Source organism: Hemicordylus capensis, chromosome 6, assembly GCF_027244095.1.
Source record: "Hemicordylus capensis ecotype Gifberg chromosome 6, rHemCap1.1.pri, whole genome shotgun sequence".
NCBI classification, from domain to species: Eukaryota; Metazoa; Chordata; class Lepidosauria; order Squamata; family Cordylidae; genus Hemicordylus; species Hemicordylus capensis.
In genome coordinates this window covers 52,914,609-52,939,202 of record NC_069662.1, presented here as the reverse complement: position 1 = coordinate 52,939,202, position 24,594 = coordinate 52,914,609, and the positions used below count along the sequence as shown (strand labels likewise).

Here is a 24,594-nt window from a genome sequence, read left to right as displayed (position 1 = left end):
TTAACTGCCCCAGGTTATCTTATGACTGAAACACTTAAGAAGTACAAACAAATGATATATTGTCAATGGGAGCTAGAAATTCCTTCAAGGATTTAAATGAAGAGAAGCAGAGCCAGCCAACTTGGTTTAAAAATGTAAAGAAGCACCCAGATTGATCTCACCAAGAAATGTAGCTCATTCCATAATAGGCATCTGTGTTCAAAAGAAAACTTGGCAAGTATTTTTTAAAAGTAGGAACACTGAAGCAGAACATAAGGTTGTCAGAAGACTGTGGTGCTTTCCTTTCAGTAAGAGATCCAAGTGAGAGCTCCACAATCAATCATTACTGTATAGCCAGGGCAACTTCCTGTTCATGAACACAGAAATAATTTGGGCCAACGCTGTAGTAAAATATGGTTTAGCAGAAAAGAATCTACACCACAGTAACATAAGACCATGGAGCAATGAATTGCACATGGCACCCCAATCCTAATTCATTGACCATAGTGCTGGCAGCGACTGGGAAATGTCCCCCTATGTTTTTGTAGATATTTTGGCATTGAAAATTTCTACTGTGGAAACCGTAGCACAAGGTTCTTTCTAATGCTAATGATCCATCAGCTGTCTGACCTGGGAAGAATGTTACCACTGGATTTTCTCCTATACCTGGTAGGGAAGTGCACGGAACTGGCAGCGAGGGGATACCTTTAAGGGCGGTGGAGTGTGCTATTACTCCTCCTGCCACGTTTCCCCACCGGTGCTGCAATTTAAAAGGGTCAAGTGGGGCAGCAACGTACCTCCCTGCCATCTCATTGCCTCATTGGACTAGAAGTGACCAGAAGTATCAGAAGTGCGTGCGAGCGAGTACAACATGAGTGCATACACCCCGCCCCCTGGGTACTTCCAGTCCAACAAGGCGATAGTCATGTGCACGGACCGGTTCGGAGGCCATTCTAAAGGCCTCCAGACTGGTCCGGACACGGGGTGGTTTTGGTTCGGACAGATTTTGTGGGGGGTTCCAATAAAGACAGGGGGGGCTTTACTTACCCCCCCAACAAAGGCACCGTATTTTTTTGAGCAATCGGGTGGCAGGATATCTCCCTGCCGCCCGCTTCAATCCTCGCTCGGTGCGGTGCGGCTCCTCCTTTTGTATACATAGTCAGGCAGCAGGATAGCTCCCAGTCCCTGCCGCCCCCTTCAAACTAAGCCCCGCTCGGCTGGCGGCCGCCCCCTGCAACCCCCAAGAAGACCCCTGCCGCCCCCTTCTTGCTAAATGTCTCCCCGTTGCAAGAGGACGGCAGGAGAACTCCCTGCCGTCCCCTTCCCCTTTGCCGGCTGGGCTGCAAATGGCTTCTAGGAAGCCTTTTGTGCGCGTGCAAAAGCCATTTTCAGCCCAGCCGGCAAAGGGGACAGCAGGGAGTTCTCCCGCCAAATGTCTCCTCATTGCAAGAGGACGGCGGGAGAACTCCCTGCCGTCCCCTTTGCCGGCACGCGTGCAAAAGGCTTCCTAGAAGCCATTTGCAGCCCAGCCGGCAAAGGGGAAGGGGAGCAAAGATATTTGGTTGGTGGGGATTTAAACTGTTTTAAAGTACATATGGGAATGTAAGAACAGTTACTTAGGAATGGAATAAGGGGTGATACTTGTGAAAGGGAGTGATGCAGAAATATGCACATCAAAGGAAGGCAATTTTAACATAACCTAAGGCTACAAAATAGGACAGAGCATAAATTTAGACCAATTAGATAATCCTTGACTTCTTCAGCCCTGTGTATGGAAATGTGAAAACATCAGGTCCTAACAGAAAAACATGGGGCTTCTATAGAGAGGAAGAACAAAATAAGTACATGTTATACTCACTCCATCTCATATACCGTGATTGGCAACGTCTGCTCCATAAGAGAGAATTTCTTGGTCTTCACTGGCTTAATTATTGGCTCTGAAAGGAATGGCAATTTTTAAAATGGAAAAAGCAACCAACCCTCATCTGTGAATAGTGGGATGGTGAGAAGGGAGAGATGCACAGCACATGAGAGGAGAGCGTGCTGGTCTTGTGGTAGCAAGCATGAATTGTCACCTTTGCTAAGCAGGGGTCTGCCCTGGTTTGCACTTGAATGGGAAACTACATATGAGCATTGTAAGATATTCTCTTTAGGAGATGAGGCCTCTGGGAAGAGTATCTGCATGCTTGAATGCAGAAGGTTCCAAGTTCCTTCTGTGGCATCTTCAGATAGGGCTGAGAGAGACTCCTGTCTGTAATCTTGGAGAAGCCACTGCTAGTCTATGTAGACAATACTGAGGTAGGTGGAGCAATGGTCTGATTCGATACAGTATGTGGCAGCTTCGTATGTTTCTATATACTTTGCATGTAATATGTCTGAAGTTCAATTGCTGGCCTCTCCAACTGATGCATAACAGGGATGGTAAACATCTTTGAAAGTAACTGTCAGTCACTGTATACAATCAATATTGGTCTAGATGGACCAATGGCCTTTGACCTAATGCTCACCAAAACAGTAAGTCCGTACCTGGGCTTTACCACATTAGACAGCTCACATGATTAAATGCTCCTCAACACAAAAACAATTCGCTGCACATTAAAAATAGCACGTCAAAGAGGAAGCTAGAGTAGGGCAACATCTAGGTAGATTCTGGGTTCAAAATTTTCTTTCTTTACTGCTTAGATGAAGATTCATCCTTTCCACACAAATGCTGGATACCTTGTCAACATGTCAACACAATATTTTAAAACTGGATTTCTCCTCGCTCTACACATAGCAGTTTTTTTTAACCTGTCAGAGGCTGTGTGTCTTCCTCCTGTACTATGGTCTCCACTTCTGGACCATAGACTTCTTCTGCAGTTGGATAGTATTTCTTATCCTCGTGCAGCACTACATCCATCCCATGGTGATCGTCATCATGGTCCCCCATATCATCATCGTCGTCATCGTCATCGAGCTGAAATCACAATAAAGGGCCATCAGCTGGTCCCCAGTAACTTTCTTTCAGCTTTATGCTGCAATAAACCTGTTGGACTTTAAGATGCCAGAAAACACTCAGTTATCTTTGCAATAACAGTGTAAGAGGCTACTTTTTTAAACATCAAGGCAAACACTCACATTTTTCCAGGATCCCACAAAATTATTTATTCTGTTGCTTAACCAACTAAGAGATAAACATATTTAATTATCTGACAGCCTTAAATAACATCATAAATCACTGGGTAGTTTTCAGCATTGTTGACAATATTAACAGAAGTAGCATGATACTTGTACCTCATCAAGATCCTTCGAATCCCGACCCATTTCGTCGTCGTCGTCATCAGAATCAAGTTCTGGACCAATGTAATTCCCAAACTCATCATAGAGGTCTGTATCCATCTTGCTAGACATTGGGAAGAAAAGAAGCCACAAAGTTTCTTGTAGTAGCAGGGCTTATATCCTGCTACACAGTTTGTGCTGCAAGTGTAATTCCTGCATTTTACAAGCTATTTGGTGGTACTCAATTCATAGAATTTTATTGTTGAATTTTAAAGCTTTTTTCCTGGTTAATGAAATGTTTGTGTTATTTTTATTGTGAGCTTCACATGAGCAGACCTCACTGACAGAAAATGCTATAACCGCCCCCCACTGCAGCACTTGTTACCTATTTCCACGCTTCAGCTTGTCTGGTCTTTCTCCTTCCCTCAGTTTTCAATCCAATAACTTCCTGCTTTCCAGGAAATGTTCCTCTTTAGCCAAAACATCTTCACCACATTCCCTTCCTCTCCAAAAGCCAATCCTTCCCTCCTAAACTGTTCAAAGCTTTCTCAGCCCTCCTCTTTGCAGCTTTAACTGTACCTTCCCCCAAGTCTTTCCCAATCGTATCACCTGTTTCATTATGTTATTCTCCCTCTCCTCATTACTACCATTCTTCCCCAGAGTCCCACCTTAATAGCACTCCCTCTTCTAGTATCCTTGTTTTATTAACCCCCATTTCCTCAATTTTTAGGTTTCCTTTAAAAAACAAAACACAAAACTCTCTCTTAAAGTTCACAGAAGAAAATGTGAACAGATGGAAGGAAAAGCATGCAAGTGCCAGAGCTCACATTTAGCCTATTGGAAACTAAGAAAAGAGGTGAGACTATAGTTATGGAAGAGACATGGTTAAATGAAAACAAGCCTAGCAAACATAAAACTACATATTTATACTGATGTCCCGATAACTTCAACCAAAATAAGAATACTATAGCAGTATCATTAATATTAGTAGCAATAATAATACTCTATAACTAATGAAATACCTCGTTACTAGATTTACTCCGGATGACCAACGAGAAGGGATACTGAATGGGAGCAGGGGGTTAATCTATGGGAAACATCGCTTACCTTGCTGAAATCTATTAAAAATACAATAAAACACAAATGCACACCTGTTTATATAAATACACCTTTTCTCCTCCTCGGCAGCACTCTCAGGTCAGGAAAAGCCTCGCCAAGCCTGCGCGCGTTGCGAGACGTTCAAGTTCCCGTCGCGCTCCTCTGCGACGCTGGCATAAAAAGGCCCTTGCGGAGTAAGGTCTGCCCTTTCAGTTGCCTGATGAATCTGCTACTTTCTTCTTCTATTTCGGTGTTCTGGAGACGTGTAAACGCGTAATCTTGATTCTTATCTGTATGAGTGGGCAACGAGAAGAGGGGGAAAACAGACACAAGTGAAGGCTAAGAACAGGCATTTAGGAAGTCGCTCGCTGTCCAGCGAAGGTCCGCTACCCTGCCGAGGCCTCGTTGCTATGGGAACTCGAAGCCTAACCGAGAGAGAAGCAGCAGAATCTGAGCGTGATCTCCCCAGAGCCCCCTGCGTTGAAGCGGTTCCCTTCCCCAGTCTTCTGCCTGCTGTTGGGGTGAGGAGAGTGGGATCCCCAGGGTCGAAGAACCCCTTGGGGGTATGTGTGTGGGATTGGAGACGCGTGCGTCAGCCGGAGGAGGAGGAGGAAGACAGAGATACTGGATTTATGACCCCAAGTGCTGGTGTGTGTTTGGGCCGGCTTCGTTACTGTGAATGGGTCGATCATTCAAGATTTTACGTTTGTTTGCTTACATACTACTACATTTATATCCCCCCTTTCTGCCAATGCACTCAAGGTGGTTTATGATTTAAAATAACTTGATTTAGATAATTTGATATGATTTAAAATAACTTGGCTTACAGTCGTCTAATAGACACATGCAGCGATAGGCTTGCCACTTGTTCCTTATTTAGGATTAATGATATGTAGTGTTCCTTTTCAACGAAATAAGGAATCATTCCTGTTGTTTGCCTTGGGGCTAATAAAGAACTGTTAATATAATACATATAATGTAATCAGGGGCATAGCAAAGTTGGAGTGGGCCCAGAGACAAGATTTTAAAATGGGCCCCTTGCTGATATACACACACAAACACACTTCTCAATATATAGTGCACTCACACTTACATCCCCATTATGAATAGGTGAATATCTAGTTCACATTGAATCTAGTTTCTTTACTCTCTGCCACTGACGATCTCCAGGAGACTCAACATAATTCATAGGGAGTGCAACACAGGCAGGCGGGGATTCATGTGACATGCCTCTGCGGGGCTCCTTGAGGCAGTGGGGCCCCGAGACGACTGTCTGCCCTTGCCTAATGGTAGTTACGCCCCTGAATGTAATAGGCCCTTCTATTAAGGTCTTGCAGTGTGCTCCTTATTTTGAAGCTGTTCAGGTGGAAAGGGGCAGGGAGGGAAGAGGGAAATAACACATTAAGGTACCAACTATTACATAAGAGGGCATGTATTTTATCTGAGGTTTCACGTGACAGTAATCTGAGATTTATCAAAAGAATATGGATGTTCCTTTATTGTTAAGAATCTGTCCCCAGCCTTTGGAATGTAATACCTATCAGAATTTGGGAAGATGGCACCGCCTCAGAAATAGGTTGGAACCAGTTTTTGCAATTTGAGTGGGCATAAGACACAGTGGTTGCCTTAAGTGGCGCAGCAGGGAAATGCTTGACTAACAAGCAGAAGGATGCTGGTTCAAATCCTCTCTGGTACTATATTGGACAGCCGCAATATAGGAAGATGCTGAAAGGCATCATTTCATACTGTGTGGGAGGAGGCAATGGTAAACCCCTCCTGTATTCTACCAAAGAAAACCGCAGGGCTCTGTGGGTGCCAGGAGTCAAAAGCAACTTGATGGCACACTTTACCTTTTACTTTAAGACACAGTGACTGATAGTTTGTTTATCGAAATGCTTGTGCTTGTACTAGAGCAAATCTGTTGCATTAGCTGCTTGCACTTTGTCTGGAGCTTGCCTTCCAGACTAGTGTTGGAACAAGCAAGCTAGTGCTTGTGTAACAGTTGTGCAACCTGTGACACAATTCATTTGTTTTAAAAGCAACTTGTGTGCAAGAACACTGTAGTGCATTTCTGCAAATATCCTTTTTAGTTCAACTATGCAATCTTTGGTGCTAATACAACTTTGCCTATTACACAAGTGTTTTGTTAGTCAGGATGTCAGCCAGTGTTTGGAGTTGTGACTTGGCTGAAGATGAAACATCTTGAGGTACAGAGGCTTCCTCTAAGAATCCGATGCTGAGTTAGTGGATTTGTGGTGTCTATTTTCTTTTTCTGTGCTCAGGATATATATATGTAAATAAAGAAAAGAAACACTGGCTGGTACTTGACATTCTGATTAACAAAGCACGTAATGAGCAAAGTTGTTCTAGCGCAACTGTGCTAAGAAAGAAGGATTTGCACAACAGTTCTCTTTAAAAACAAAGGAGACATATTGCACTCGTGTGCTGCTGTGCAAACTCAAGCATTCTTGTGGTAGCACAACACTAGTCTGGAATGCAAGCTCCAAACATGGCACATGTAGACAGTGCAATAGTGCAACGTCCTTCCACAAGTGTTTTGTTAGGAAGGATGTCAGCCACTAGTTACTAGGGCTCTCTCATCCAAAGGAAACTAAATCCTGTAGTGCACTTCTAATTATGGAATTTTTTTTACCACTGAGGGAAGTCTATAACAATATACCTGAGTTATTATTAGTATAGTTTAATTTCTTTGCATATATGATCCATCCACCCCCTTGTCAATGTAGTATTTTTTACTCATGAGATAATGTGAGAGTTCAGTTATTCTTTGGAATAAAGATTGTTATATTAGTTGAAATGTTGTGCATTTATATTGCTCTTAGGTTCCCAGAATGGAGGGTATGGTAGACTTCCATGCTTTGAAGAAGGAACTGGAAGAAGCTGTTGCCGCTGATGAGAAGTACCAGAGAGAAAATGAGGCCAAGTTTCGAGCAGTGCACCAGAAAGTGGCATCTTATGAAGAATTCAGGTTTCCTGAATTGGTTTCTTTGGTGATGTGACATAAAGAATAGATACAGACAATCATTTGAACAATGAGCAAATGCTTGTGAATTTATCACAGTATGCATGCGGGAGGCAGGTTATTTTTAAGACTTACATGGTATACCTTCTAACATGTCAAAAACAAGGATGGTCTTGTAACATCCTTATTCTCACACCAAGAATCACTGTCTGAGAAAAACCCACCCCCTACTATGCATTGTTGAAGACTGTTCTACAGATGCTGATTGATGGTTGTTGGTTTTTGTTTTTTGTTTTTTGCTGTAGCTTGTCCTACAGTGATTTCAAAGCAGAGAGTGAGAATTTCTCTCTGATGTTCTAAATAGTTTGAAATTAACTTTGCCAGGCATAGCATGTTAAATGATAGGTCATATACTAGGTGGTGCCTTAATGTTCATAAGCATGCATTACATGCATGTGCAAGTGCAGTTTTCCCCACCTAGGACTCTGCTTGTGGAGATCTGGAAGAAAGGAGGTTGAAACCTGGGATGATAACTCCAGCAGTTTTTAAATGCATTCCTGAAAATGCACTTAAAGGGACAATTTTACTAAGGCCAGCTAGCAATAAGGATTGTCCTTGATAAAAAAGGGACATCGTGTAATACGATGATGAGAATTTTACCATGTCCCTGCACTACCATTCAGAACTGTAGGGAAGCAGAGGTGTTTTCACCCGGTGACTTGTTTTTCACATGTTGAAATGTGCATTGCATAAGCTACAGGTATCAACAAAGAGGTTAGTGATTGTCTATATAGCCACTCAAAGCTTCAGGCAGTGTTCTCTCTAATTTTTTTCATCTGTGTGCAGAATGAGTTTTGTTCTGGGCAGCAGTATCAAGGCAATGTGTGCGCACATGCATTCAGAGTGGGGCCTTCCTGATTCAACCTGAGCGGGATCTAAAATTTACTGAGCAGACATTTTAAAAACTTGTGAGCGCATGCATGTGTGCACGCCTTAAAAAGAACACTGGCTTCAGGTGCTTGCCTACCTCTTACACAAGATATACAGGGAACCAGGGCTTGGGTAGGGTGACAAAATGCACAGAGGTCAAGGTTCCCTTACATTTAATAATTATAGAGAAGGCAGTATTTTGACAAATACAACTCTCCTCATTCCTCCAACATTGTATTAGCTATGCCAAGCTGCATCTGCTGAAATTTCCCTTGAAATTGCACTTCTGCTCTATATCTTTTGAGACCCCTTCTCTGTCGCCTGCAGAGATATTGTTCTAGCATCACACTTGAAACCTTTGGAGAAAAGGGACAAGATGGAGAATAAGAGAAAAGCACTGTGGAACTCCTGTGCAATGAAAGCAGACCACAAGCAAGAAAGTGAGATGGAGTTGTCTCAGGTGAGATCATTGGTCCCTTTTGAGCAGCACTACTGTTTCTCCAAACATTTTGTTTTTCTTTTTAAAATCCCCCATATTGGTATGTGGGATAACCTAGAGGGGATTTTCCCCCTCCGTGCAGAGGCTGGCACTAGAGGACTTGGAGAGAACCTCCCAAGTCTGATCATTTGCTGTACATGTGAAATTGCTTGCAGAATTTGGAAGAAGCTGGCAGTGGCTGTAGAAGCATAAGGATCTTAGTTTTACTTAAATTGTGTTCTTAGGCTTTATTGCCTGAGAAGCTTTGTTCAAAAGCTTGCAGTGACAGCAACAGGCCCAAGTGTACAGAGAGCTGATGTTTTTGTGCCTTACATGACAGTATGCCTCTCCCTCATTAACTCTAATCCCTTAATCACACTGTGTCCTCCTTCCACCCCAAAGTTTTAAAAATATATATACATTCTAGGAAAACTGAACAACATATTTTGAATAAAGTATACTTATTGAGAATATATACATATGTGTATGTATGACAGCACATACCTTATTGATTTTCACAATTAGTTCTGTGTGCAGAATTTGAATGGTGATTTCATGATAATGAATTTGAGATTCTTTAGAGCAGATTTTTCTATGCATCTCTTTTTAAAGAGCATGTAAATGTGAACAGGAAAAATGGGATATAACTGAATCTTACATCAAGATTTATCAATTTGGATAACATGGCAGGGTATTTTGGAGGCAGAATCTGAGTTTTTAAAAGGCAGGATTTGGGGAAATCAGAGAATGCTATGAGACCTGTCTTGACCCAAGGGACACGATTGCCACAAAAATACAAAAAATATCCCTCCTAGACCCCCTTTTGCAAGGAGCGTGTGCCTTCATCAAAAGCAGCCTCCTCATGGGTTGAAACTTGTGATGTTGTTCTTATTCTCCAGGAGTTGGAGCGGCTACCTGAGACCTCTGCAGAGTTCTACAGAGATTGGCGCAGATGCATGAAAAACAGCAAAGAGCGCTACCAGCTCCTGCTTCAACTTGGATCCCAGAAGTTGGGCTGCATCTTCCAAGCAGATCTTGCTTTTGGTCTCTTGGGTGAATTCCTAGGAATACTAGCTGAAAATGTCTGCATCAAAGACCAGGGTTCTGTCTTGGAGATCTTGGAGAGTCTTTCAGGCACCAAGCGCTTTGGACTGAATGTGGAACTCCTGAGTGAGCAAGAGAAGGAAGACTGCAAGTGTCTGTTTGAGAAACTGCAAAGAATGAGGACAAGCCTCAGTGGTCTCACTGAATTTTCACATGCCTCAGATGAAGAAGGTACAGCTGTTACCCAGATCCATTGCCAAACAGATGGACTAGATGAAAGAAAATTGATGAAACTGATGCGGCTTTACCAAATCCTCTGAAGGAATCTGAGCTTCTCACCAGCACGCACAAAGAATTGTTGCAGAATATAGGGAAGATAGAAATCTCTGCTAGGAGCATCTCCTCACAAGCCCTATTTAGATGAATGGGAGATTCACAAGGGCACACATGAACTCAAGCACATCTCCTATTAATTTCATTAAGCCTTTTGTAGGTCAGATGGGCCATTCATATTTGCTTTTCCCAACTTCTACTTCACCAATGTGGAGTTTTTACATGGGCCCTGCCAAACCAGGTAGCTCATCAGTTGTCAATAAATAATATTTGTCAGTTGATGATTATCAGGCTTGTCTGAAAGTGTTCTGTGGTGATTTTTCACACATTTCTTATAGGATATGTGCCAATGGACTTCTGCTTTAGCTAGGACTCATCAGGGCCTAACTCCAGAACTGGATTACCATGTCAAGGCTCAGCCAAAATACAGTTATCCCTCGCCAACTGCGAGAGTTCTGTACCTGGAAACCCTCATGGTTGGAGACTTCACGGTAAACGAGCCATTGGTTTAAATGGCAAACGGGGTTAGGGCAAAGCGACCAAAAACAAGGTTAAAAAATTGAAAGAATCACCCCCCGGAAATTGTCCCCCTGACTCCCGGGAATGACCCCCTGACCCTTGAAATTAGCCCCCCCCCCAAGCCAATATATATATTTTAATTGCCAAACTGGATACTCAGGTCACGGTTGGCGAGGAGAGTCTCAATTTCCCTGTCACGGATACTCAAATCCGTGATTGAGAAAATCGCGATAGGTGATGGAAGACTGTAATAATAAAGATGTGAGTTCCTTTGAGAGATGCAAAGTGGCTTTCCTTCACTTATGGGTAACTGTAACAAACTCTTCACCTTTGGAAATTGGGAGAACTGTTTCTAGTTCAGAGAGTATAACTTGAAGGCAAATCTGAGCCCAGCACCCTTTTAAAAAATGGAAATTAAGGCCCTGGTCATGCATTTTTTCCTAGAGATACATGAAAACACAGACAGGGTATAGTGGGCATGACATGTTTCTAGATACTCCCAGATGCAATGGACCAATACATAAAGGAGAACCTTGTTAACACAGATTCTACATCTACAGTTTCACGTATTCACAGGTGTCTAGACACCCGGTTTCTTTATCCATGGATACGAAAGGGTTAAAACCCAAGTATACGCAATTCCTAGAGGGCACAGAGGTCATTTCCCCCCACCATTTTGTCTGTGGGAGCCATTTTGTGGCTCATTTCAGCAAAAAAATTTTTTTAATCCACAATTTTAGGGACAATTTGAGACACTTGGGGGGCATTGCTGGACACCAGGAGATCCACAGAGCATGGTAGGGCACTTTATTTGGCTCATTTTTGTGGTTTTATGTTGAGTCTTTTTTAGTCCGGAAACCTAACCTCCATGTTCCTATAGACTCAGTGACTCATTATCCACAGTAATATGCGGGAACAGTACCCCTGCAGATAATGAAAAAGGAAAGGTTGTGCTGTCGAGTCGGTATCGACTCCTGGCGACCACAGAGCCATGTGGTTTTCTTGGTAGAATACAGGAGTGGTTTACCATTGCCTTCTCCCACATAGTATGAGATGATGCCTTTCAGCTGCCCAATATAGGAGTTTCCCATATTCTGGCAAACACACCAGCAGGGATTCGAACCAACAGCCTCCTGCTCTCTAGGTAGGTGCTTCTCTGCTGCACCATTAGGTGGCACGGATGAGGTCCACCCGTATTCCATAAATACTTTTGAAGCAAGCATTTTACAATCTCTGATGCCTGGAGCCGAGGACATCTCTCATTGGGTTATCCTTTCCACGTGCTCCCAGGCAGGACTAATGCCATAGGCAATCAAAGCAAATGTTTGAAAAATGTTAATCATCCAGGATAATGTTAACTTGGTAAAATTAGGTGTTCTTTTAAAGCAAAGGAGTATGGAGGTTTAAACTGGAACTTTATCCATTGGATTACATAGAGCCTGATCTTGCTGGATAGGATGAGGGAATACTACTACTACGAATATTTATGTACCACTTCACAAAAAAGTTCTCAAAGCAGTTTACATAGAAAAATAAATAAGATGGCTTCCTATCCCAAAAGGGCTCACAATCTAAAAAGAGACAAGATAGACACCAACAACAGCCATTTGGGGGATTCTGTGCTGGGGTTCGATAGGGCCAGTTGTTCTCCACCTGCTAAATATAAGAGAATCGCTACTTTAAAAGGTGCCTTTTTGTTTAATTAGCAGGGGAAATACATGCAAAACAATGAAATTTTTTAGCAATGATATAACCAACCTAAATAGCATTTTCCTTTGCCTTTTATATTTATCGATTTGTTTTATGTTTTATGTCCATTTTCTGGAAGGCTTGCTCTGTGTTAAGGGAATTGTTTGGGGCCACTGTCATGGGACCCTTTCATTCTCTGTCTCCTAGCCCAGCCACTGGAAGAAACCCAGGTATACAACAGATATATAACAGGTATACAACTATACAACAGGTAGTGTTCTCTGATTCCCCTCTGCCCAGCCCTTCACTTTCTTGGAGACATATGTTTGTGACGGACATCCTCCTTAACAGTGTGGAGGTGCTGTGTACAAAGCACCTCCATAGTGTTTAGTAATCCAGAGTCCCTCTGCATGGAAAGTGTGGGCAATTTTTACTGATCTCTCCTTCCCACAGAAGTGCTTTTTAACACTCATAAATATGTCACCGAGGGCTGTGTGAACTAGGGGCATATTTATGGGTGTTTAAAAGAGTGTTTCCAGGGAAAGGAGAGATTGGCAAAAATTGCCCCTCTCCCTGTGGGGATCGGGGACCACCTGGCCCCCAGAAGTCCCAGGATGCCCTGTGCGAGTGCATGGGGCATCTTGGGGAAACCCCTGAGACCAGGAGGCTTGTTTTAGCCTCCCAGGGGGTCTCCGTGTGAGTCTCTGTGGTGTGAAGCCATGCCGTGGTGACTCACAATCGCCAAAAGGGAGTTAGCGGAGCACTCACTCCGCTAACCTCATTTAAGGGGAGGGCTACTTTGGCGGGCTAGGCACCAGAGAACCACTGGGCTTGCCCGTGAGCCTGGTGATTCTCACGGTGGGAGGAAACCTGGGCTCCTTTATCCCGATTTCTCCCCATCGTGAGCATAGCCTCATAGTGATTTCTGTCCACTTGAGAGGGTCCAGTCTAAATTTCTTAGGGGTATTTCTTCAACTCCCTGTTGTGTATCTAATGCTAAGTTGCGACTGGAAGCGAGCCTGTTAAGTTTGGAGAACTGTGCTTGGATCCATATTTTCAACTTCTGGTTAAAAGTGATCTATTTTCCTTCTGGGTTAGCCCCCTTCATTTTCAAGAATAAATATCCCTCTGATTGGATGTATTTAATTACAGAAAAGCTTAAATTATATGCTTTGTCAATGGAATATCTACTCCCACTGGCTTATAATAACGCTAAGCAGCACATTATTGATATGGAACGCCAGATAGACCTAAGTCGGACATCAAGCTATGTGAGGTTTGGAGCTGTTAAGCATCTGCAAAAACCAGCTAAATATTTGTGTAATCTGACATATCCACACAGAAAAGCTCTGACATTGGCTCAGCTGGACATGCTGCCCTCTGTGGTGTTGGAGGGTATGTTAAAGAGAGTCCCCTATCTGGAGAGACTGTGTCCCTGTGGGAATGAGGATACTGAGACAGTTGGAAATGTGCTCTTGTATTATTTGTTTTACTGCACTTTCCGTTTTATATATACAGTCATCCCTCACGTATCACAAGTGAGCCAATCGCGGATTTGAGTATCTGTGATTGGAAAATTGACACTACCCTTGCCAACCACAACCCAAATACTCATGATTTGGTGCCATTTTTTTAATTTTGGGTGATTTGGGGGGCAATTTCTGAGGTCACAGGTCATTCTGAGGGTCAGGGGGTATTTGGGGGGTTGGGAGGTGATGGGGGGGCTCGGGGGTCATTTCTGGGAGTCAGGATTTTTTCATTTTTTTATTTTTAATTTATTTTTAGGCTAACTTGTGAACCACCTAACTGATCTGGTACAGTTGTGGTGAGTGACACACAGAGACACCTCAATGGCATGGTTTGTGATGATGTCATCCACCCCGATTCAAGATGGCGGACATGTAAACATTTGAGGTGCAAGAGGGCTAACTTGTGAACCGCTTAACTGATTTGAACCAAAATTGCTACAGCTGCAGGGACTCACATAGATTCCGCAATGGTGTAATTAATGATGATGTCATCTACCCCAATCCAAGATGGTGGTTGTGTGAACTGTTGAGGTGCAAGTGCACTAACTTGTGGACTGTCTAACCAATTTGAACCAAATTTGGTACAGTTGCAGTGAGTGACACACAGGGACACCTCAATGGTGTAATTTGTAATGATGTCATCCTCCCCGGTCCAAGAAGGTGGACACGTGAACATTTGAGGCGCAAGAGGTCTAACTTGTGGACCTCGAATTGAACCACATTTAGTCCAGTTGTAGGGATAGTTAAAGGAAAGTAGGCAGATTAGTTCTTTCTAGAACAACTTGTTTAAATTTACTTCTCTCTGATAAGCACTCCAATAAGAACAGCCCTGCTGGATCAGGCGCAAGGCTTATCTAATCCAGCATCCTGTTTCACACAGTGGACCACCAGATGCCTCTGGGCAGCCCACAGGCAAGAGGTGAGGGCATGCCCTCTCTCCTGCTGTTGCTCCTCTGCAACTGGTGTTGAGAGGCCTTGTGTTTCTAAGGCTGGAGGTGGCCCACAGCCACCAGACTAGTACCCATTGATAGACCTGCCCTCTATTGGTTAAGGGTGGTCCGGGCACCCAAATTGCCTAGGTGCACCACTGGGCAGAACTCCAGTCGCTTCATAAGCCGGACAGCATAAAAAACTGTGGCCAGCTTGCTGAACATTTTACTGATTATCTATATATATATTTCTCCTAGGTGTGCCTGAGGAAAATGCGTCCCAGCAGCCCAGCTGATTGGCTGGGCTGCAGAGGCGCCTGATTGGCTGGCACACCCAGGAGGAGGAGAATTGGCCGGCCCACGCTGGCGGGCCTGGCCTGGCGACCGGTGGTGGCCGCAGACTCTAGCGAGCAAGAGAGGCAGGTGGTGGGGGAGACAGAGCGAGCGAGAGAGGCACGCGGCGGGGGGGAGACAGAACGAGTGGGAGAGGCGCACGGGGAGGGGGAGACAGAGCGAGCGAGAGAGGCGCGCGGGGGGAGACAGAACGAGTGGGAGAGGCGCACGGGGAGGGGGAGACAGCGAGCGAGAGAGGCACGCAGGGAGGGGGAGACAGAGCGAGCGAGAGAGGCGCGCGGGGGGGAGACAAAACGAGTGGGAGAGGCGCACGGGGAGGGGGAGACAGCGAGCGAGAGAAGCACGCGGGGGAGAGACAGAGTGAGCAAGACAGGCGCGCGGGGGGGAGAGAGCGAGAGAGGCATGGTGGGGGGGAGACAGAGCGAGCGAGAGGCGCGGAGGGGAGAGAGACAGAGCGAACGAGAGAGGCGGTGTGGGGGGGCGCAGAGCGAGCAAGAGAGCTGTTGTGGGGGGGACAGAGCGAGTGAGAGAGCTGTGGGAGGACCAGCCAAACAAATTCTCCCAACTAACCCCAAAAAGGAAGTAAACTACCTCACAGATGCTCTGTGCGGGTTCAGCTAGTTTTCTATTAAAATACAGAAACTAGGATGAATGTGGTATTTGATCGCTGTGGCATTGATGTTACTCAAGACAGCAACACGTGAAAGAAGACAAAGGCAACAACCGGTGAAAGCTTACAGCAGCACGGATACAACAAACATAGCAAAATTAACAATGAAGCGGCTTCTTTCACATATGAAAACGAAGATGGAACGAACACATTACTTGTCAAATAAGATACTTGAAAAAGCACGTAGAAATGGTTAAAATGTGGTAGTGACATGGGGATGTGAATGCAGAGCTACACACAGTGATATTACATCTTCAAAATAATCAGGAAGAAGTGGATACAAAGCTTTTGCTTCATGCTGCTGATGCAACAAACAAGGGGGCTTCCAGAATCAACAGGTTCATATTCACTAGTTCAAATTAGTTACTGCAGAAGTAGGATCATCTCAAGTAGTTACTGGTGTTGAGGGTGGAAGAAGTACCTAATTATCTGGTTAGACAGCATTGAGGTAGATAGACCAATGGTCTGAATCAGTCGGAGGCAGGTTCATATATACCAACACTTGAAATATTTCATGCCAATATGTTAATTAGTTCATCTTTTCTTCTTCTTTGGGATGCCGGGGGAAGCTCAGGTATTCAATTGATAATTTGGGCTGAGTGCCATTTTTTTTTCATGCTTTCCATCCAGAACTGAACTTGCATTCTAGAACTCATGTGAACAAAAAAGAAAACAATTCTAGAGTCTTTGCTTCTTACAAAAGGAATAGAATACACACAGACTGCTTAATATGGTCACAATCTGAAAGAAATGGGCCAAGACTAGGATAAAGATGTCTCCCTAGCAGGCCTAGAGTGAAGAGTCTCCTAATAGGTTTGACTGATTAAAACATTCTTCAATAGTGAGACATCAGAGTTGAACTTCAAAATTTAGGCCTCTGTTATAGACCCTGGAAGCTCTTGGGCAAACTAAATGGCTGTATCTACCACAGCACTGGCTAGAATTGCAATTGTCCTTGGCACCGCTGATGTTCTCCATGCTTTTGCCATAATGGAAAACGAAGATATATTCAAGAAGACTGCTTGCCCAGCCTTCCTGATGTTTGAGAATGCTGCTTACCTGGCTGATATGAGCTTTGAGTTGCCTTGCAACTGCAAACCAGAGGAGGTAACCTCTGTGGTATGGTACTTTCAGAAGAACATGGGGAGTCAACAGACTAAAGTCTTGACAGACTTTGATGGCACTTTGATGATAGACTCCAGCCATATCAAGGTGGGCAGTGATATGCTCCGGCGTTTCAGCATTAGGATGTTCAGTCTCATTGTCTTTCGGGTTCAGGTGGAAGATTCGGGGCACTATATTTGTGGTACAAAGAAAGGTGATTTCTTCTATGGCTATGATGTAGATGTTCAGGCTTCAAGGGGCATAGTTGTTGCCTTTGTAGACAAGGATCAGCACCCACGAAAGGACCATGATGAATCACACTTCATGGTTTTCACCATCTTCTGGGATTGGACCAGGTGCAACCGCTGCGGTGTCAGAGGTGAGCAACGGAGAATTGGTCTTTGCTACATAAATAGCACCAATTTGCTCAAGCGGTACCATACCACCGTAGTAGATGTGGCCTCCTGCGGCTCAAGTTCAGTTCCAAAGCCGTTTCGGCGTGTTGCCCAGAAAAGAAAGGCTGAAGTTGTTATCCGAAGTTGTATGACGCCTTGTGGGCAGAAGTCCTCAGAAGAAGGGGAAGCATCCATCTCTGATGTCATCTCAAAGCTTGGAGAAAAACCCTGGATTTCCAGCATCCCAATTCAATTTCACAAGCAGCACCTTGGCCGTGGGTTGATCATCGCCTGTCCTGGTGCCAGGCCAGAACATGCTGTGGCGTGGGACAAAGAGTCAACTCGGATGTATCTCACCAGGTTTCTCATTGGGGTCAACAAGACCATGAGGGTCTTCATTGACCACGGAAACCAACTGCACATACGCTTTGCCCAGTTGAATGACAAAGGCACCTACTTCTGCTGGCGACAGGGGCAACTGGTTGCTGGTTTCCGGCTCTCTGTAGTGTATGAGAGCCGCCACAAACGAAGCCTGGATGATCCTGAGACACAGTATGCCATCAAGACCATCCTCACAAGTTATGTCCTCATCACCATCCTCTTTGTCAGCATCCACATTGTCCGCTGCTGCCTTTATTCCTTCAAATGCACAGCTGTGAAATAGCATGTCCCAGGAAACCAGCCATGGACTCTTTAATGAATATAATAATAATAAGCTTGTCCTGATAAAAGAATTAATTGATCAATTGTCTGGCTCTCTTGTCAATTAAGCAGCTGAGCTTACATACATTTGCATTTCACAGAAACTTCAGTGAAGGTGCCTTTTTGTGGACTGAGTCTTTTAAATGTGAGATAGTGTAGAGTTTAAGAAGCAAAATTTAACTACTCATTCCTAGAAGGAAAGACCTTCTTTTAATATTTTAATCAAATGTGGGAATATAGAATATTCTTTGCTGCAATAATACATTACAAAAAGACTCTGCAAACAAGGTTGGGTGTTTTTCTTTTCTTTTCCCCACTTTAAGAATAGAGCAATACATTATAAAGAAATTAAGAAATGGTTACAAAAGAAAAAAGGCAGGTACCATCTCAAGCTTATGTTCAAATGAGGACCACCAGACCCTCAGCCTATGGTACTGGAGCACTGGGAGGAGTAAGGGGTGAATTACATTTTTGTGAGTCAATGGGCTAATTTACAACACAAAGTGGATGTAGTATTGTCACTTGTATAAAATAAAAATAGATTTTGTCTTTCAGTCTTGGCTATGTTGATTTAGTAGTGTCAATGAAATTTAAATCTGGCTTGCCCCCATCCTTTTAAGCTGGAGTCCTCAGCAATCCACCCCTCACATGGGATCCGGAAGGAACTTGGCTGACGTAACAACTCTCCGCAGCTGCAGCTCGTCGGGGCAATCAGGACGGAGGCTAAAGCTGGCAGAAAGAGTTTCCAGCAGCAGGTCTTCACTGTCAAGGCCGAAAGGAAGAACAATGCAGGCCTTGTTGAATCTTCCGGTTCCAACTTACGTGTTAAATCTCTGGCCAGTCACTTTGTTCCCTAACTTCCCTGGCCCTCCTCCAGTCCTCTGCTCTTATGGAGCAGAGGTTGTAGAATCTGAAATTCACCTATTGATTAGAAATTAGGTGCATATTGGGGGTAGATAGGAGTCCAGGAAAGCTTCTGCCCTGCCAGTAGCACATAAGCAGCACCTCCATTTGGGTCTGCCAACCCAGCAAATAGACAACCACTGCTAGTAGAGGATCCGTTGCTGAACTCGGCAGCTGCAAACCCTGCTCCTCCATGGAAAGTCCTCCAAGGACATGTATGCATTCCCAGCATGCTTTGCATTCCCAGCAGACTGGGAAAGCTTCATGACACCAATGGCTGCCCTCCGAATAGCCATGAAGGAGCAAGAGGTGGATGCCAAGCTGATCCAGCCTAAGGATCATAGAGTCTGCTTTGTAGGGAAGTGCCTCTACTTTAGGCAATCATTGCTGCCACAGTGCTCTATGGTTTCATAATAAGGGTGTGCATGCTGAGTGCTGATAGCTGGGTAGAAGAGGCACAAGGGTTCTCATGACCAGAGAGCCAAGGTAGGGGGACTCCTCTCCTCCACCCCTCAGTTAAAAGCTATGTACAAAAGCTGGGTAGCTCTGTCAGGAGCAATCTGGGCTGGAGGGAAATGTTTTGAGTTCTGTCGATCATGCAAATGAGGGTAGCCTATCTCCTCCTACCCTGATTTTAAAGATTGTGTGAACCAGCCTATTATGTATCTATACCAATCACATCTTTGCCTGTCGTGGTCTTGATAGTTATGCTAGAAAAGGATGAATTTCACACTGCCCACTGTTCTGTCTTTCCCTCACAAAATTTGTGGAAGAGTGGGTCATGAGCTTCTCATTCGGAAACAGGGCATTGTCTTTTAATGCATGGTTTCACTGCTGTCTCCATGCATCATGTACATGGAGGAGAGCTGGTCTTGTGGTAGCAAGCATGATTTGTCCTCTTAGCTAAGCAGGGTCTGCCCTGGTTGCATATGGAAGGGAGACTAGAAGTGTGAGCACCGTAAGATATTCCCCTCAGGGGATGGAGCCACTCTGGGAAGAGCAGAAGGTTCCAAGTTCCCTCCCTGGCTTCTCCAAGATAGGGCTGAGAGAGATTCCTGCCTGCAGCCTTGGAGAAGCCGTTGCCAGTCTGTGTAGACAATACTGAACTAGATAGACCAATGGTCTGACTCAGTAGGTGGCAGCTTCCTATGTTCCTATGACTCTATGTTCTTCCCTTTAGTGCACAGTGGGTTTTGGGGGGGTGGGGTGGGGGGATTGTATGAAGTTTGCAGAGAGCAGTTGGTACTGTGGAAAACAATAATTTTTATTGCTGCACTTGCAACGTAGTTCAATGACAAAGTAACAAGCATTTAAAATTTAGAAAAACAAAAACAAGGCAAGCTAAATACGTAATCTTATAAAGGAGTGCAAACAATATCAATAGCATTTTGCCCATCCACACATGAAAGGCTGTTCTGTGTAAAGGCAGAAAAGTCACAACAAACTAAGTTTTTTTTTTTTTTTAAAGGGATCACACCAGGGAAACCATTGGACGGCAATGATTAGTAGCAATATTGGTTGGACTCCCTAAAGAGTGCATGAACTAAGGATGGGAATTCTTGATAAACGAGCAAATATGGAAGCAACCTCTTTCTTTCATCCAGGACTTGAGCCTGCATAGGTTTATCTTTTTCCCCTTACAGATGTAATGACTGGAAGCTTGCTGGGCTTTAAAAAATACAATTTCCCAGGTTTCATATCCTGTCACGCATTCTGTAGTGGATAAGCAAAGTTGTCTGCTGCTTTGCATGCCCGCAGAATGATAGAGTTGGAATGATCATTTTGATCATTTGCATGTTGATCTGCTCTGGGCTGGATAAGTCCTTCCCTCAGTTCAGAGGAAGAAAGGGCAGAAGGACTGGACCAGCTGACCTCTTGTTCCCTCTCCAACTCTTACTTTGTAGGTTGTCTAGTCCTGTGATGACTGTATCCCATAGAATTAGAACAGACATTGGTACAATCTCTTAATGGGAAGCTCCACTAACAGACTCCACATCCGTTGCCCACTCACTTTTGCCTTTTCTGATATGCAGCAGCAGAATTCTGCTTTGCTTCAAGTTGAAGCAGCTGTCTTTCCTAAATCCACCTCCTCAGGAGAATAATTATACTTTAAAAATATAACCTGCCCTCAATTGTGAGCCCTCAAAATAGAGTAAGCAAATGTTTAAGGCAACCTTTTAGAAGTGATGGCCATATCTCCTTGTTATATTTTCACTAAGCTCAATATATATAAAGTTCTGCCAAGCTTTTCTCTCTGTATAACCTCTCCAGGTGCCTCTCCCTTGGATTCCACCCACCCCCCACAATATGTCCCTGTCCTCCCCAGCCTTCACTTTGCCTTTCTCTCTTCTACTCCTCCGCTATCCTTCATTCTCATTCCCATCAGTGTACTTCATTTTGCATTGCATGCTACTCATCTGGGACGACACGTGGTAGTTCTGCTGATTGATCAAACGACTGGAAGCATTCCTAAGAACACCACTGCCTCACTTATTTACTTGAGCCACAATGTATATACTTTACGGATCCAATAAAACATAGGGGCATCAGTTTAGAAGGTATCCAAAAGCTAGCTAGTCTTAAACAGTGCTCCAGGACAGAACTAGCTGGACACCAGTCCTGCCACAGCTCAACCTTGATTACATTAGGCCACAAAGGGAGAATAGGAAGGAGGGCACTGTAGAAAAGGTACCAACAAAGCAGACAGCTCAGTGACTCCAACAAGTGGCCCAAGTCACATATTACACATGAAAACAAGGGGGAAATCTCAGAGTCACTAATCAAATTTGATTGGGGTTTGGGGGTACACTTCCTTCCAATTCCAAATATGACAGTCAGTCAAACTGCATACAAAACCAAAATCCATCTACGGAGTCTTCACAAATAAAATATTGGGGTAAAGTCTATGTGAGGAAGCACAGCTGGATGCCACCCCAAACCTCTCTTTGGTGGTGGTGGTGGTTAATACTCCCAGGGAATGTAAAACAGGATCATATGTGCACGGGAGTGGTCCAGAACCGAGATGCTGGAATGTGAAGACACAAGACAGATGTTTCTAATAACATTATCTATATTTGTCTTGAAAGCAGATGAAATGCAGATGGAAATGCTTTCAGATGCTATCTGCATTGAATGGAACTGTGCAATGCCTTATATGGGGCTGCTGGTGTTTTATTGCTAGCAGGGCTCCAGTGCCTTTATCAGCTGTTCACAGGGAAAAATGAAATAGGGGCAGTTTTTCATAATAACTCTATCTCCATGTTGGCACAATTCCGCTGGTGAATTTCTGTGACATGTTGTTGTTAGTGTTGTTATTGTTGTTACTGGCACCGAAATCCTGCTAGAGAGAGAGAGAGAGGAATCAACCCTAGGCTAACAGCCCTGGGGAGCTGGGGGAACTCAGGTAATCAACTCCTTCATACACAAAAGTGAGTATGTTTCAATCCTAATCAGGGCTAATATCTACAGGATAGTGATAGATCTAAGGGATATATTTTTGGGCAGACTGGCTGGCTTTGGGTGTTTGCTATTGCTATTCTCCTTGGAATACAGCCATTCTGGGTCTCTCTGGTTCAGGGTCTCTCATTCATACATAAACACACCATACCATAACACCTTCCCATTAGCAACAATAAAAATGGATTATATTCATTAGTAGGTTTATTGAGAAGCATCAGATTTTGGTGTCAGGACCAAGATGTTATCTAGGCAAGCGATGGCCTGGTCTAAATACCCTGCCTGTTCAGATAGGTTAAAAATGCACAGCAATTGAAGCAGGCAAGATGAGAGACAGTAGGAGGCCTCAAACATGCCTGTGACGGGCTGAAGCATCAGACTACAGAGATGCAATTGGCAGCGAGTTATTCTTGCTCTTGAATAGTTAGATTTGCACATATTCCCCACCCCTTGCTGATTCTCCAACAATGGCATGTCCAGAATGGTTGCTGCATATCCAGGAGGACCATGGCATAGAAGCATCAGCAGGAAATCAGACTCTTCTAGCGTCCTACAGCTACAAGCATCCTCCCCTGCTCCACTAATGTGGCTTTTACTTCATGGCTGCTGGCTTCACGCCACTTCCTTGTGCTCCTGGGTGGATTCCTTGATCACCTGGAGGCAGAATGAGGAAAAGAACAGAAACATTACTCCTTTGCTTGGTTATTAGCTGAGTTCTTAGCCATCACAACTATGGAATGGTTCCTATTAAGTTTGGCCATTTGTACACTTCTTTCTGAAAATTTCAAGTCCTGATAACTTTTTAAAAAATCAAAGTTAAGGGTGTGTATGGACCATTTGGTGTGGTTCGGTCCGAATTCAGACCAAACCGGTTCCGTCGAACCGATTGGCTGGGCTGTTCAGTTTGATGAAGCAGCTTGAAGCGGTTTGAAACAGTTCACGATCGAAACGGCCTAGTCCGTGGCGTTCCAGTTCGCTACTGAACCAGTTTTGCACATCACTAATCAAAGTACAACAGGTGGCACCACAGAACTTGAACCCTGAAAGTAAATTTGCACCAGCTTTTGGTTATGGTTCCAGCTGTAAAAATGAAGCTAAGAGGAAAATGGTTAATTCCCCCAAATGAAAGTAAATAGGATAGACCTGTAGGATAGTCCTGGAAAATGTACTATCAGGGGCTAGGGGAATGAAGTTCCTTGCAAATAAAGTTTTAGCTATGACAGGTATTCTCCAAGAGAAGAAGGCAGCCATATGTGCATGCATCCACCTGTGGTTAGCCCTCTAGGACACAAGGGGGCGCCTGTGCACCTATCTCAAATTTCAGCTGAAGTGCCTTTAAAATTTCAACTAGCAAAACATCTCAGGAAAGACTGAATGAAGAGCAAAACTAGAGGTGACACTGAGATATTTGTCATTGGATCTCCTGTTTTGTTTTTGAAAGGGAAGTGCAGCAGTGTGGGAGAGGACCTGGATCTACACCAGGCCTGCTCAACTTAGGCCCCCCCAGCTGTTTTTGGACTACAACTCACATAATCCCCAGTCACAGTGGACAATAGCCAGGAATTATGGGAGTTGTAGGCCAACATCTGCAGGAGGGCCGAAGTTGAGCAGCCCTGATCTACACTGTGGGAAGTGTTTTTACCCTTTCCCCCATGCTGTTTTCTCAATTTAAATCTGTCATGTCAAGTTGCTATTTGTCCAATGGAGAAAGTATCCAGGTATCACATAGGTTTCAGATGTTCCCCCACCCCCACAAGGGAAAATAGCTGTTTGGTAGGGGGCAATTTAAATCAGGAAAACGAGATTGGGGGGTGGAATCCCCCATCAGCACTCTAGCTGCAATGCAAATCACCTCATGGCTGCTCTTAAACAAACAGACACATGAAAAAAAATGGTAGATCTGATGGTAGATCTAATGTTCCATTTAGCTTGGCCCTTAGAGTGGCTTCAGACAAGACAACATACATCCTTTCCTGGAAAGTGTGCAAATAGCACCGGTCTGTAATCAAATATGACAAACACATTCTTATGTATTACATTGCATGTTAAATAGCTAGGGATTTGGTGTCGTAATCACTGAGCTACAAAACAGGAAACCCCCAGCTGGAATCTCACTTCTGTTGCAGTGGCAGCTGCTGCCTCTTGGGGCTGGCGGTGGGGAGCCGGAGGAGAGCCACAGGGGTCATCATAGGCGGGGCTAATAGTAGGCAGGTCCAACCCTATGTTAAAAAAGAACCAGCC

General features: G+C 44.2%; 4 protein-coding genes across 6 annotated transcripts in view; 2 read left to right on the top strand and 2 right to left on the bottom strand.

Annotated features, from left to right (window-relative positions):
* The window catches only part of EFTUD2 (elongation factor Tu GTP binding domain containing 2), a 36,879-nt gene extending 32,345 nt beyond the window's left edge, over window positions 1–4,534 (bottom strand). The window contains exons 1-4 of the mRNA XM_053262847.1: window positions 4,389–4,534; window positions 3,253–3,361; window positions 2,770–2,935; window positions 1,838–1,916 (exon numbers count right to left, since the gene is read on the bottom strand). Coding sequence (XP_053118822.1) covers window positions 1,838–1,916; window positions 2,770–2,935; window positions 3,253–3,357 — 350 coding nt within the window. The 5' untranslated portion in view covers window positions 3,358–3,361; window positions 4,389–4,534. The remainder of the gene's footprint in view (window positions 1–1,837; window positions 1,917–2,769; window positions 2,936–3,252; window positions 3,362–4,388) is intronic.
* A 15-nt stretch (window positions 4,535–4,549) lies between these two features.
* Window positions 4,550–10,390, top strand: CCDC103 (coiled-coil domain containing 103). 2 transcript variants are annotated; one of them, XM_053262848.1, is made up of 4 exons: window positions 4,550–4,856; window positions 7,179–7,324; window positions 8,576–8,708; window positions 9,626–10,390. In XM_053262848.1, the coding sequence occupies exons 1-4, from the start codon at window positions 4,746–4,748 to the stop codon at window positions 10,088–10,090; spliced, it is 855 nt and encodes a 284-aa protein (XP_053118823.1). In that variant the 5' UTR covers window positions 4,550–4,745; the 3' UTR covers window positions 10,091–10,390. The 2 variants fall into 2 exon arrangements, with proteins under 2 accessions (XP_053118823.1, XP_053118824.1); XM_053262849.1 differs by having other exon boundaries at window positions 4,556–4,983.
* A 5,458-nt stretch (window positions 10,391–15,848) lies between these two features.
* On the top strand, window positions 15,849–18,548 carry FAM187A (family with sequence similarity 187 member A). Its single transcript, XM_053261202.1, has one exon. The coding sequence runs from the start codon at window positions 16,706–16,708 to the stop codon at window positions 17,954–17,956; it is 1,251 nt and encodes a 416-aa protein (XP_053117177.1). The 5' UTR covers window positions 15,849–16,705; the 3' UTR covers window positions 17,957–18,548.
* Window positions 18,549–20,140: 1,592 nt separating this feature from the next.
* Window positions 20,141–24,594, bottom strand: part of GFAP (glial fibrillary acidic protein) — a 38,791-nt gene continuing 34,337 nt past the window's right edge. For both annotated transcript variants that reach the window (XM_053261201.1, XM_053261200.1), the window contains one exon: window positions 20,141–23,007. In XM_053261201.1, the coding sequence (XP_053117176.1) occupies window positions 22,946–23,007 (62 nt within the window). In that variant the 3' untranslated portion in view covers window positions 20,141–22,945. The remainder of the gene's footprint in view (window positions 23,008–24,594) is intronic.

Coding starts and splice junctions, on each gene's coding strand:
- CCDC103 (XM_053262848.1), top strand. CDS start 4,746: ATGGGAACTCGAAGCCTAACCGAGAGAGAAGCAGCAGAATCTGAGCGT. Junction 7,325..8,575: donor GCATCTTATGAAGAATTCAG/GTTTCCTGAATT, acceptor TGTCGCCTGCAG/AGATATTGTTCTAGCATCAC. Junction 8,709..9,625: donor GTGAGATGGAGTTGTCTCAG/GTGAGATCATTG, acceptor CTTATTCTCCAG/GAGTTGGAGCGGCTACCTGA.
- FAM187A (XM_053261202.1), top strand. CDS start 16,706: ATGGCTGTATCTACCACAGCACTGGCTAGAATTGCAATTGTCCTTGGC.